The sequence below is a fragment of the Bubalus bubalis genome, chromosome X (assembly GCF_019923935.1).
Source record: "Bubalus bubalis isolate 160015118507 breed Murrah chromosome X, NDDB_SH_1, whole genome shotgun sequence".
In the NCBI taxonomy this organism is placed as follows: Eukaryota; Metazoa; Chordata; class Mammalia; order Artiodactyla; family Bovidae; genus Bubalus; species Bubalus bubalis.
Genome location: NC_059181.1, coordinates 81,653,482 through 81,665,710, shown reverse-complemented (window position 1 = coordinate 81,665,710; position 12,229 = coordinate 81,653,482). Strand labels below are relative to the sequence as shown.

Below are 12,229 nucleotides of genomic sequence, written 5' to 3'. Positions count from 1 at the left end.
CACACCTTCACTTATTAGCACTTAACACACTGTTTGACAATTATTTATTTACATGTCTGTCAATATCCTATCACTTTTAGGGTAACTATTTTTATCTTTTTCCCCCCAGTACTTAGCATAGAAAGTGGCATATAGACAGATATTCAAAAAGTGTGTCCTGAATGAGTGATTAAATGAATGAATGAGCTCATGAATAGAGTATACACTTGAATTCACTTACCTCCATAAGGCCAATATATGGACCCTGATTGGCCCTTCTTAGGGTGGCCTGTAACTAATGAGAACACGTTTTGCCATTTCTCTCCTTCCAGGTAGGGCTGTCCTGGGCTGTATAAAAACCACACTGGAGTGATTAAGAATAGAAAAAGATGAACTGGCGTTTTGAGTCACAGGCCATCCCTAGTCCCTAAAACTGTACTTATGGAACAATAGAGCTAGCCTGAATTAATTAAGGAAGAGTAGGGGAGATAAATTCTCTTCCTGAGAAACACCAAGTTCTTCACCATCCATCAGCCTTGAGCACAGATGGGATAGAGGCCAGGCCTAAAAATACATCAGCCCTAGGTGACATCAGGATTGTGTTCTTTTATGTCTAATTCACCCCAGATGGAAGGGAAAGCACATGAAAGACTTTGAAACAGGCAGAGAAACATGTATCATGCTGGGAATGACTATAGGGGCAAAAGGCCACTGTGGATTTCCTTGTCAGTGAAAATGAACTCTAGTAAGAATTTCAATAAAGAACCAGCAGAAACATCCTTGTCATCATCATTTTGAATTAGTATTTATTGAGCACACAACAAATGCTAGTCTCTGCTCAGAACATCTGATGAAAACCATTCCTGTATCTATAAGGGACGAGGGAATACTTGCTACTATTTTAATGCCAGTCACCCGGCCAGAACACAAAATGAACTCTTATGAATATTATCTAAAGCATAATGAGGAAGGAATCTTAGACTACATGCAAGCATCCTTGATTACTGTTTTTTCCACTGGCAGTCGCTCTCCCCACAAGCTTCGTCACAACCAGAAAGGAAGAGAAGCAGGAAAAAAGAGGAAGAGTCAAAGCACAGTCATGAGAGAGGCATAAAAAATTGGGCAGGGGCACTTCATAGATGTTTACAGATGGCAACAAATATCAAGGGAGGACCAAAGGAATGGAGCAGTAGGAACCAGCCCTGTTCATCTCATGGCTCGTCCCTGCACTAGTGTTTTTGTTGTTGCTGCTGATGCTGTTGTTTGGTCACTAAGTTGAGTCTGACTCTTTTGTGACCCTATGGACTGCAGCCTGCAAGCCTCCTCTGTCCATGGGATTTCCCAGGCAAGAATACTGGAGTTGGTTGCCATGCCGTTCTCCAGGGGAATCTTCCCAATTCAGGGATGATTGAACCCATGTCTCCTGCATTGCAGGTGGATTCTTTACTGCTGAGCCACCTGGAAAGCCCATAAGTGTTTTTACCCAACGTTTAAGCTTTGGGGTAAGTGACAGAAGATGCAGAATTCTGAAGAACTGCTTGATTGTACAGCTTTCAACTGAGGATCTTTCTTATTATTTTGTATGAAAGGGCACTTTGGGACTTGGAGGCCAGTGGGTCCTCACCAGCTAGATAAACATTTGAGAGAATTATTGTCCTTGGTGAATTTTGTAAATAGCCACTGACCCACTGATTTAAGGCAAAGTGAAAATGAATGATGAGTTAAAAAGCATACAAACACTGTGTTACATGACTGGCAAGTGGGTAGCAACTGGCCTAGTCTTAGTTCTTCTTTTCAAGGCTCCCTTCCCTCCTCTTTCCCACCCTCTCCAATTCTGCCAAATCTCAAGGTTTGAGGCAATGGTCAAGCTCCATGGTATAAGAATTGGTGTTCCTCATGATGCTCTCCACCAACATGACAGGCTTGGGGTTTCTTCCAGCAAAGCAAGAGAGCCAGGTGCAAATCAACATGGCTGCCGCTGCGCCACCTCCAGCACAGTAATAGGCCCAGCCAAGCCGACAGGTACCTGTGGAAACAGGGATAGAGACATAAGGGTTAGATTGTCTTCTCATACATTCTCTTGGAGATGTTAGGGTTAAAGTGAGAGTAGGAAACAGTGAATGAGACTAGGCTCACTCTTTCTTCCTTTGCTGATGGCTGATATTAGCTTTAGCAAGAGGTTATAAAATGTTATTTTGTTACACATCTGTAACAGAATGGGAGTGGTGTGGGTAATGGCAGTGGTGGTGATGCTAATGACAGTGATGAGAAGAACAACTTGATCAAGTGTTAAGAACTATGTTAAATTCTTTAGACATATATCTCATTGAACATTATAGTAACTATAGGAGTTAGGTACTCTTATTATCCCTACCTATCTTATACAAGATGAGGCAACCTAGGCACAGGTTTATGGAAAATCACATAGATAGGAAGTGGTAGAATCAGGATATAAACACTTGCTCATCCTAACTCTGCAGCTTTGCACTTTTAACCACACTGATATACTATACTGCATGAACTGTTTTCAAAGAACTATATACTGTGTCATGGGGAAATATGCAGGCAAAATCAAATTACTTGCTCCATGCCATGGGTCTCTATTCTAACCTAATCTTTCAACATCCAGGGAAGAAATATGCACTGGAATCAAGGCCAATCTTCTAAGGGGTAGTTTCAGTCTGAAGGATAATGGAAAAAGTCACCTGTTCAGAAACATCCACTCCACCCATCATTTATTCTAGCACAGGTAGATTCTTTCCTTTGAAGTGTTTGAGTTTTTTCAGAGATCCGTCAGAAAAAGTCAATGCCCAAAGAAAGAAAGCTATTATATCACAAGGGATCAGAGTAATAAGTAACTGCTGAAATCAAGTGCTTAAGAGAATAGGACTCCAGAAATTGGAGTAGATGCCCAGTGATACAAAATGGCAGAGGAATCCTGAGAATAAAAAGTGGCTTTCACCTATATCACAGTCCTATAGAAAGCAAGTCCTGACTATAGTCAGTCAGTGGTGATGTCAAGACTGATTTTCAGGGCAATTTACATTTATTAATTGAAGTATAGTTGATTTACAAGATTATATTAGTTTTACATGTACAGCATTGTGGTTCAGTACTTTTACAAATTATAGTGTTAGTCATTCAGTCATGTCTGACTCTTTGAGACCCCATGGACTGTAGCCCAACAGGCTTCTCTGTCCATGGGATTCTCCAGGCAAGAATATTGGAGTGGGTTGCCATTCCTTTCTCCAGGGGATCTTCTCAACTCAGGGATCAAACCCAAGCCCAGGAATTGAGCCCAGGTCGCCCACATTGCAGGCAGATTCTTTACCACCTGAGCCAGGGAAGCTCTCACAGATTATACTTCCATTTAAAATTTATTATAAGGCAATGGCTATAATTCACTGTGCTATACAATATATCCTTGTTACTTCTCTATTTTATACACAGTAGTGTGTATCTCTTAATCCCATACCCCTATCTTGTCACTCCCCCCTTTCTTAGTCCCACTGGTAATGAAGTTTCTATTCCATATCTGTGAATCTGTTTCTATTTTGCCATATACATTCATTTATATTATATTTTTAAATTCCACATATAAGTGATATCATACAGTACTTGTCTTTCTCTGTTTGACAAATCACTAAGCATAATATTCTCTAGATCCATTCATATAGCTGCAAATGGCAGAATTACATTATCAATATTTTTATGACAGAGTAATAGTCTATTGCATTGGGTTGGCCAAAATGTTTGGGTTTTTCCATAACATCATATGGAAAAATCTGAACAAACTTTTTGGCAAACCACCCCCCTCCCCAAATATATATATATATATATATATATATATATATACACACATATATACATATATATACATATATAATATATATATATATATATCACATCTTCTTTATCCTTTCATCTGTTGATGGACATTTGGGTTGCTTTCATATGCTGTTTATTGTAAATAATGCTGTTATGAACATTGGGGTGCATGTATCTTTTTGAATTGGTGTTTTCATGTTTTCCTGATATATACACAGGAGTGGAATTGTTAGATCATACAGTCATTTTTTGAGGACTCTCCAAACAGTTTTCCATGATGTCTACAGCAATTGATATTCCCACCAACAATGTACAGTGTTCCCTTTTCTCCATGTCTTCACCAACATTTGTTATTTGTAGACTTTTTGATGATAACCATTCTGACATGTGTGAGGTGATGTCTCATTGGTTTGACTTGAATTTATGATAATTAGTAATATTGAGTACATTTTCGTGTACCTGTTGGCCATCTGTATATATTCTTTGGGAAAATCTCTATTCATATTTTCTGTCCAATTTTAAATTGGTTGTTTGTTTTTACAATATTAAGTTGTATGAGCTATTTTTTTTATATTTTGAGTATTAATCACAGTAGGTCATGCTATTTGCAAGCATTTTCCTCCATTTCACAGGTTCTCTTTTTATTTTGTTGATAGTTTCCTTTGCTGGGCAAACGCTTTTAAGTTTAATTAGGTCCCATTTGCTTATTTTTGCTTTTATTTCTTTTCCTTGGAAGACAGATACCCAAAAAAGGCAATGCTACAATTTATGTCAAAGACTGTTCTGCCTATGTTCTTTCCTAGGAATTTTGTGGTTTCAGGTCTTACATTTAGATTCTTAATCGATTTTGAGTTTATTTTTGTATGTGGTATGAGGAAATATTATGGTTTTATATATAGCTATCCAATTTTTCAAGCACCACTTATTGGAAAGACTGTTTTTTCTCTGTTGTATATTTTTGCCTCCTTTGTCATGAATTAATTGACCATAGTGTGTAGGTTTTGGAGGAGGAAATGGCAACCCACTCCAGTGTCCTTGCCTGGAGAGTCCCAGGGACGGGGGAGCCTGGTGGGCTGCCATCTATGGGGTCGCACAGAGTCGGACACGACTGAAGTGACTTGGCAAGCAAGCAAGCAAGTGTGTAGGTTTATTTCTGGGCACTCTATTCTGTTCTATTAATCTATCTATCTGTTTTTGTGCCTGTACTATGCTATTTTGATTATTGTTGCTTTGTAGTATAGTCTGAAATCTGGAAGGGTTATACCTCCAGTTGTTCTTTTTTTTCTCAAGATTGCTTTGGCAATTTTGAGTGTTTTGTGGTTCTACATGAATTTTAGGATTATGTGTTCTAGCTTGGTGACAAATATTATGAGTATTTTATTAGGGTTAGGGTTTTAATATTTAGTATTTTAATAGGGATTGCATTAAATCTGTAGATTTCTTTCTTTCTGTTGTATAGCCATTTTAGCAATATTAAGTCTCCTAATCCAAGAGCATGAGCTAGCTTTTCCATTTCTTTGTGTCATCTTCAGTTTCCTTCATCAATGTTTTACAGCTTTCAGAGTATAGGTTTTTCACCTCTTTGGTTAAGTCTGTTCCCAAGAATTTTATTCTTTTTGATGCAGTTTTAAAATGGATCTTTTAACTTTATTTTTCTTATAGTTCATTAAAAATGTATAGGAAAGCAGCAGACTTCTGTATATTAATCTTATATCCTGCAATGTTACAGAATTTATTTATTAGTTCTAATAGTTTTTTTGGTGAATACTTTAGGTTTATTTATATGTTGTATTGTGTCATCTGTAAAAAGTGACAGTTTTACTTCTTCATTTCAATTTGGATGCTTTTTCTTTTTCTTGTCTGGTTACTATGGTTAGCACTTCCAATACTATGTTAAATAGAAAGGGCAAGATTGGGCATCACTGTCATCTTCCTGAATTTAAAGGAAAGGATTTCAGCTTTTCACTGTTGAGTGAGCATAAGTTAGCTGTGGGTTTGCTATAACTGGTATTTATTATACTCAGATACATTCACTCTATACCCACTGTGATAAGGGTTTTTATCATGAATGGATATTGAATTTTGTCAAAATTTTTTTCCTGAATCTATTAATCATGTAATAGTCATGTGATTTTTTTTATTTTATTAATCTGGGTATCACATTGATTGATTTGTAAATACTGAAGCATTCTTGCTTCCCTGGAATAAATCCCACTTGATCATGGTATATGATACTTTTTATATTTTGTTGAATTTGGTTTGCTAATTTTTTTATCTTTTTTAATTTAAATTTATTTATTTTAATTAGAGGCTAATTACTTTACAATATTGTATTGGTTTTGCCATACATCAACGTGAATCTGCCACGGGTGTACACGTGTTCCCAATACTGAACCCCCCTCCCACCTCCCTCCCCATACCATCCCTCTGGGTCATCCCAGTGCACCAGCCCCAAGCTTCCTGTATCCTGCATCAAACCTGGACTGGCGATTTATTTCTTATATGATATTATACATGTTTCAATGCTATTCATATATATGGAATTTAGATGGGAACGATAATCCAGTATGCTAATATTTTGTTGAGGATATTTTCATCTATGTTCATCAAACATATTAGCCTGTAATTTTCTGTTTTTGCAATATCTTTGTTTGCTTTTGGTATAAGAGTAATGGTAAAATGAAAGTGTTAGTTGTTCAGTTGCTTCTGACTCTGCAACCCCATAGACTGTAGCCCGCCAGGCTCCTCTATCCATGGAATGCCCCAAGCAAGAATACTGGAGTAGGTAGCCATTCCCTTCTCCAGGGGATCTTCTTGACCCAGGGATCAAACCCTGATCTCTTGCATTGCAGGCGGATTCTTTACCATCTGAGCCACCAGGGAAGAGTAATAGTGGCCTCATAGAATAAATCTGGGAGTGTTCCTTCCTCTTCAATTTTTTTTTTGAATAGTTTCAGAAGGGTAAGTATCATCTTTTCTTCATATGGTTGGTAGAATTCCCATGTGAAGCCATCTAATTCTGGATTTTTGTTTACAGGGAGTATTTTTGAAATTACAAATTCAATTTGACTACTAGTGATCAGTTGGTTCAAATTATCTATTTCTCCTTGATAGAATCTTGGCAGAGTGTATGTTTCTAGAAATTTTCTTTCTTCTAGTCTGCCTAATTTGTTGGCATATAACTATTCCTAGTATTCTCATTATTTTTTGTATCTCTGTGGTAGCGGTTGTTATTTCTCCTCTTCCATTTCTTATTTTGTTTACTTGGGCCTTCTCTCTTTTCTTATTGGCGATGCTGGATGAAAGTTTATCAATTTTGTTTACCTTTTTAAAAAACAGATCTTGGTTTCATTGATCTTTTCTATTTTTTTATCTTTATTTTCCCTCTGATCTTTATTTTCTTTCTTCTACTGACTTTGTTTTTTTTTTGTTGTTGTTGTTTTTTGTTCTTTGTTTTCTAATTCCTTAGGTTAGGTTGTTTATTCAATATTTTTTTTTCTTAAGCAAGGCCTTTGTTGTTATAAACTTCCATCTTAGAACTGCTTTTGCTGAATCTCATAAATTTCGATGTGTTGTGTTTCAATTTTCATTTGTCTCAAGTATTTTCTGATTTCCTCTTTGGTTTCTTCATTGACTCATTGATTTTTTAGTAGCATGTTGTTTCACTTCCATGTGTTTGGGCTGGAAATGGAGGGGCTAGAGCTGGAGCCAGTGTGAGGTGGGACTTCTGCTCAGTGGCTGTTACCACCCTATCAAGGATTGGATCTAATCCCATGTTGCTGGAGGAAAAGCTCTGAAGTCTGAGTTCAAGCTGGCTCTGTTGCCTTTATGCATGTATTTTCCCCTCTCCCTAAACCAGGACCCTTGTCCCAGAGATGGAGAGTGCTAAAGTAAGGGGGCCTCATGCAGGCTCTCTGCTCAAGTCAGCTGCAGACAGTGATCCAAACTATCTCCAATAAGCTGCCTATATGGGCACCTGAAACTGTTTCCTCTCTGCTCAAAGCCTTAGATACAAGTTCCCTTTGTTCCTCATAGCTGACTACTGCTCCAGCCTCTGCCACCCATGCTACCATGCCATATCACAAGGCAGGCAGGGCCCATGTGAACTCTCAGTGTAAATTGGGGATTGAGCTATAGTGGACTCCTCAGAGGTCTAGGCTGCTTCTGATATACTGCTTGAATAAGCACCCATGATAGCCACTGCTATTCTACCGAGACTTGGCCCTGGGACCTGATCACCTCTGTATCCCATGGCTGAGTCTTCTCCTTTGTTGTGGCTGCTCCAGATTCAGTGCTGCATTGTGATGTGGAGTGAGTAGGGCTGGAGCATTTGCTTGGTTTAGGCTGGGGCACAGCAAGGCATTCATGAGAAACTGGGCACTCACCAGAGAAGAGCTCTCTATGCCCTGCCTAGGGAGCAAGCAAGCATGTGTACACAAGCACATGAGCAGAGTTCAGGTTTCCTGCAACCCTACTCCACCACCCCTCAATAAACCCTGTGGTTTTCCAACCAGCCAAAATGGCTTGTCTCCTACACATAGGACCCCAGGACTGGGGACCCAATCTGTAACTCTCACTGTCTCCATCCTTGCATTCTTCCTTCCCAGGGACTCAGGTCCTTTTCTTCCTTCCTATCAAATTACGTATGTATCTTTCATATAGACTTACTTGTGCAGGAGTCCTTCTGCCAGTTTCCAGATGATTTTCAGTGAGACTTGTTCCACACATAATACATTTTTGATGTTTGTATGGGGGGAATGTGGTCCCCAAGTCCTCTCACTTCACCATCTTTATCGATCTCCCCTCATGACACTTTATTTTTCAATAACCAATTATTTCTTTTCACATGGTTCCCACTGACCCTTAATTTTCTTTGTTTTTATTGTCTGGTTGGCATGTTATATAATGAGTCTAAAATACCCCCAAGTTAGGCTGCTTTGCTTTTCCATTAGGGCCAGGCTAATTTATCCCTAATTTCCCACCTTAGAAATAATCTTTCTACCACCAAGGCATCACTCATGCTGTCTCTCTTGCTATAAACAGCTTCTTTCCTTTTGTTCACCAATTCATATCTTCCTAAGAATACTCTTCAGGATTCAGCACCTCCAGGAAATCTTCCCTGGCTAACCCCAGTGAGCACAAGTCACCTCAACCAGGTAGCCCTCCAGGAATTTATCTATATACCACTTACATAAGTATACCTGTTAGACAAAATGTTGGAATGAAGATTTTCATATCATGTATTTTTCATTTACTTTTTACCTCCTTCCAGATTGTTGGCTCAATAGAGTAAATATATTTGTTTCTTTTTTGATAATGCCCCCCATGCTCTGTCAACAGTGGATGCTCAGTATGATTTAGCCTAACAATACTTCAAAGATAGATATATTTGCATTTTCAAACCTCAACACCCAAAACTATGACTTAAAATTTGAATTAAAATGACAAAACCAGCTATTTTATTTGTTTCTGGAATGTGCTATAAGGCATAAGTGTATTCTGTTCCTTTTGCCTAAAATGCTTATTGAATGTGCATACATACATGTACACTTCTCACCATTCTGAGTAGTCAATGTTCAATCATTCTTCAGAGCTCAACTCTGAATGTGATAGAGAAGAAAGGAATCCAACTTTCTGAGTAACTGCAACATGAACAATGACAGTAGAACTCTGGGTAGAGTAAAGTGAAAATACCATCTTGAGGCAAGCAGACAATAGATCTGGATCCCCTATTCCAACCTTCTCATACCTTCCTTTAGACACTCACTTTTTCATTCACTCAGTCACTCAGTAAAAGTAGGAGGTTTTATATACTTAGGATTTCACAGAGTGAAAATTCTAGAGAAGGGCAAACCTTCCAGTTTTGCCATCCTTACAAGGAAGGCTACAGGCTATATTGTACCTACTTCACAGACAGGAATGTGAGGCTCAATTTAAAGCCTTTAGAAACTCTCTCAGAAATAGCAGGTACAGGCAGGGATCCAGATCAAGTATCTTTACTTTCAATCTGGTTCTCTGCCCTCTACTGTTTTTCTCATCCTCCCAAAAGCCATTTGCCTCTTACAGGACCCTTAATCTGTAAACCATACAGAGGGGGATCCTGTGTCAATTTGCAGTAGACTCACTCACCAGAGCTTCTTTCCTAACCCCTCAAATGAAAAGCTCCTGTGCTCACATGACAGAGTAGGCAGGAGCCAGCTTTGTGGAAGGGCCACTGTTGGAGAGTTTCCTCCTCTCTGCAATGCTTCCAATCTAGTCTAGGCAGGTATCAGAAGTCTCAAGCTGCTGCTTCAGTTTCCTGTCTGGTCACCCCCACCCCCATTGGAGGGGCAGAGCTTTTTCTATTAGGTCCATGCACCCTGGGGCCAGGGAAAGACTTGTTTCTGTAAATGAAAGGAATAAATGCATAGCATGCCATTACTCCAAAGCCCTAAGCAGAAAGAAAGCTGACACAGTGGGCAGCTCCAGAGTGAAGAGCTAGCTAGAAAGGTCTTAATAAGCCTTATTGAAGCCAAGTCAGAACCAGGTATCTCTGGGCTAAAAGCCAACACCAAAGTGCCCCCATTGCCACTCGAAGTGCAGAATTTCCTCTCACAGAGATGCCAGTTAAGCCACTGAACAGCATCTAAGCCCAAGGCTGCTATCACACAGGAAATCAAAGAGAAACAGAGGAAATATATCTCCTATCCAATCCTCTCCCGACAACCCTACCTGTTATCTACCTGAGGGAACAGAGAGGTTACAACATTAGCATTGCAAACGAGGGGAAAGAGCAAATCTTTTAAGAACTACATTTCCAAGTTGAGAGATGCTGTCATTATTCACATACTCCACAGAAAGCTTGGACACTGGTCTCATGGCCTACAGAGGAACTCGTGTTTTCTGTGGAAGGATGTAAAAGTAGGAAGCCATGTGAATAAACTACCACACTTTACCTCCAATCAACTTTTAGTGAAGCCCCATGGAACATCACCAATCCCTAAATTCTATTTCTTGAAATACAATTGATCCTTCTATTCATCTGACAAATATTTATTAAGTATCTACTATGTGCCATACATTTTGAATACATCATCTCATTTGATTCTCACAACAGCCATGATCATTTCCATTTAGAGCTGAAGATTTAGTAATCTAAGAAACTTAATTACTTTATCAACTTACAAGTGTCAGAGTTGAAATTTGAATGCCAGGACTAAGCCCATGGTTATCCATTTCAACCATGCCAGGAGAGTGGAATCAACAATACACGTTATTATGGCCCAAGTGTTATGAGAAAGTATGATACCTTTGGGCTTCCCAGGTGGCGCTAGTGGTAAAGAACCCAACTGCAAATGCAAGAGATGTAGGAGACTCAGGTTCAATCCCTGAGTCAGGAAGATCCCCTGGAGTAGGGCATGGCAACCCACTCCAGTATTCTTTCCTGTAGAATCCCATGGAGAGAGGGGCCTGGCGGGCTATAGTCCATAGGGTCGCAAAGAGTCGGACACAACTGAAGCAACTTAGCACACACACACGCATGATACCTTCACCTAATTAATTCACTGTTCTTGGTCTCAATTTCCTTTTTCTAAAGTGAAGGGAATTTTACTGGAGACATTTCTAAAGGCAGCTTCCAATTCAAATTTTCCATTCTATTATGAATATGATAAATGTTTTGAGACACATACAAGGAAAAAATGTACATAATATCCAAGGAAAGAATTACTTGTAGCTGAGAGGATTTAGGTTCAGGTAGGGTTTTATAGAGTAGCTAGCATTTCAACAAGACTTTAGTCATGAGAAGTGGGCATTCTGGGCAGGGGGAGAGGTTGGTGTGAGCAAAGCTATACAAGTGAGAATGCAGATCACATGGTTCAGAAACAGCACTCCATTCAGAGTCATTTCAGAAAAGAAGCTGTAGATGGCAAATAATGAGCTGAATCTAGACAAGGAAGGATCATGACTCTGTCATCTTTACCACCAGGAGTGGAGAACAATGGTAATTTCTGATCAGATAATGATATGATAGAACAAAGTTTCTCATCCTTGTCACTATTGACATTTTAGGCCAAAGAATTCTTTGTCGTAATGGGGGTGGGTAGTGTTGTTCTGTGAATTGTAACACCCTGGCTCTACCTACTAGATGTCTTCAACTTATCCCTGCTCCACTGAACTGTGAAAACCAAAAATATTGACAGACTTGGCCATGTCCCCAGGGTGGAGGTAATAAGAACCACTGAGTTAGAAGTACAGTTTGGGAGATTAACCTAAAAGCTCTGTGTAAAAGGGATTGGAAGTAATCCTTTGCTATAGGCAGAGACCAGTTAACCAGAGGCCACAGACGCTGCAACACATCCAACAATATGCAAAGCAGCCTCCCACCACAAAAAATGATCTGGACAAAAATGTTCATATTTTCAAGATTGAGCAACTGTCATCG

General features: G+C 39.2%; 1 protein-coding gene across 2 annotated transcripts in view; it reads right to left on the bottom strand.

Moving 5' to 3' along the window:
• Nucleotides 1–1,347: 1,347 nt before the first annotated feature.
• Nucleotides 1,348–12,229, bottom strand: part of LHFPL1 (LHFPL tetraspan subfamily member 1) — a 60,240-nt gene continuing 49,358 nt past the window's right edge. For both annotated transcript variants that reach the window (XM_006048219.4, XM_025276467.3), the window contains one exon: nucleotides 1,348–2,005. In XM_006048219.4, the coding sequence (XP_006048281.1) occupies nucleotides 1,824–2,005 (182 nt within the window). In that variant the 3' untranslated portion in view covers nucleotides 1,348–1,823. The remainder of the gene's footprint in view (nucleotides 2,006–12,229) is intronic.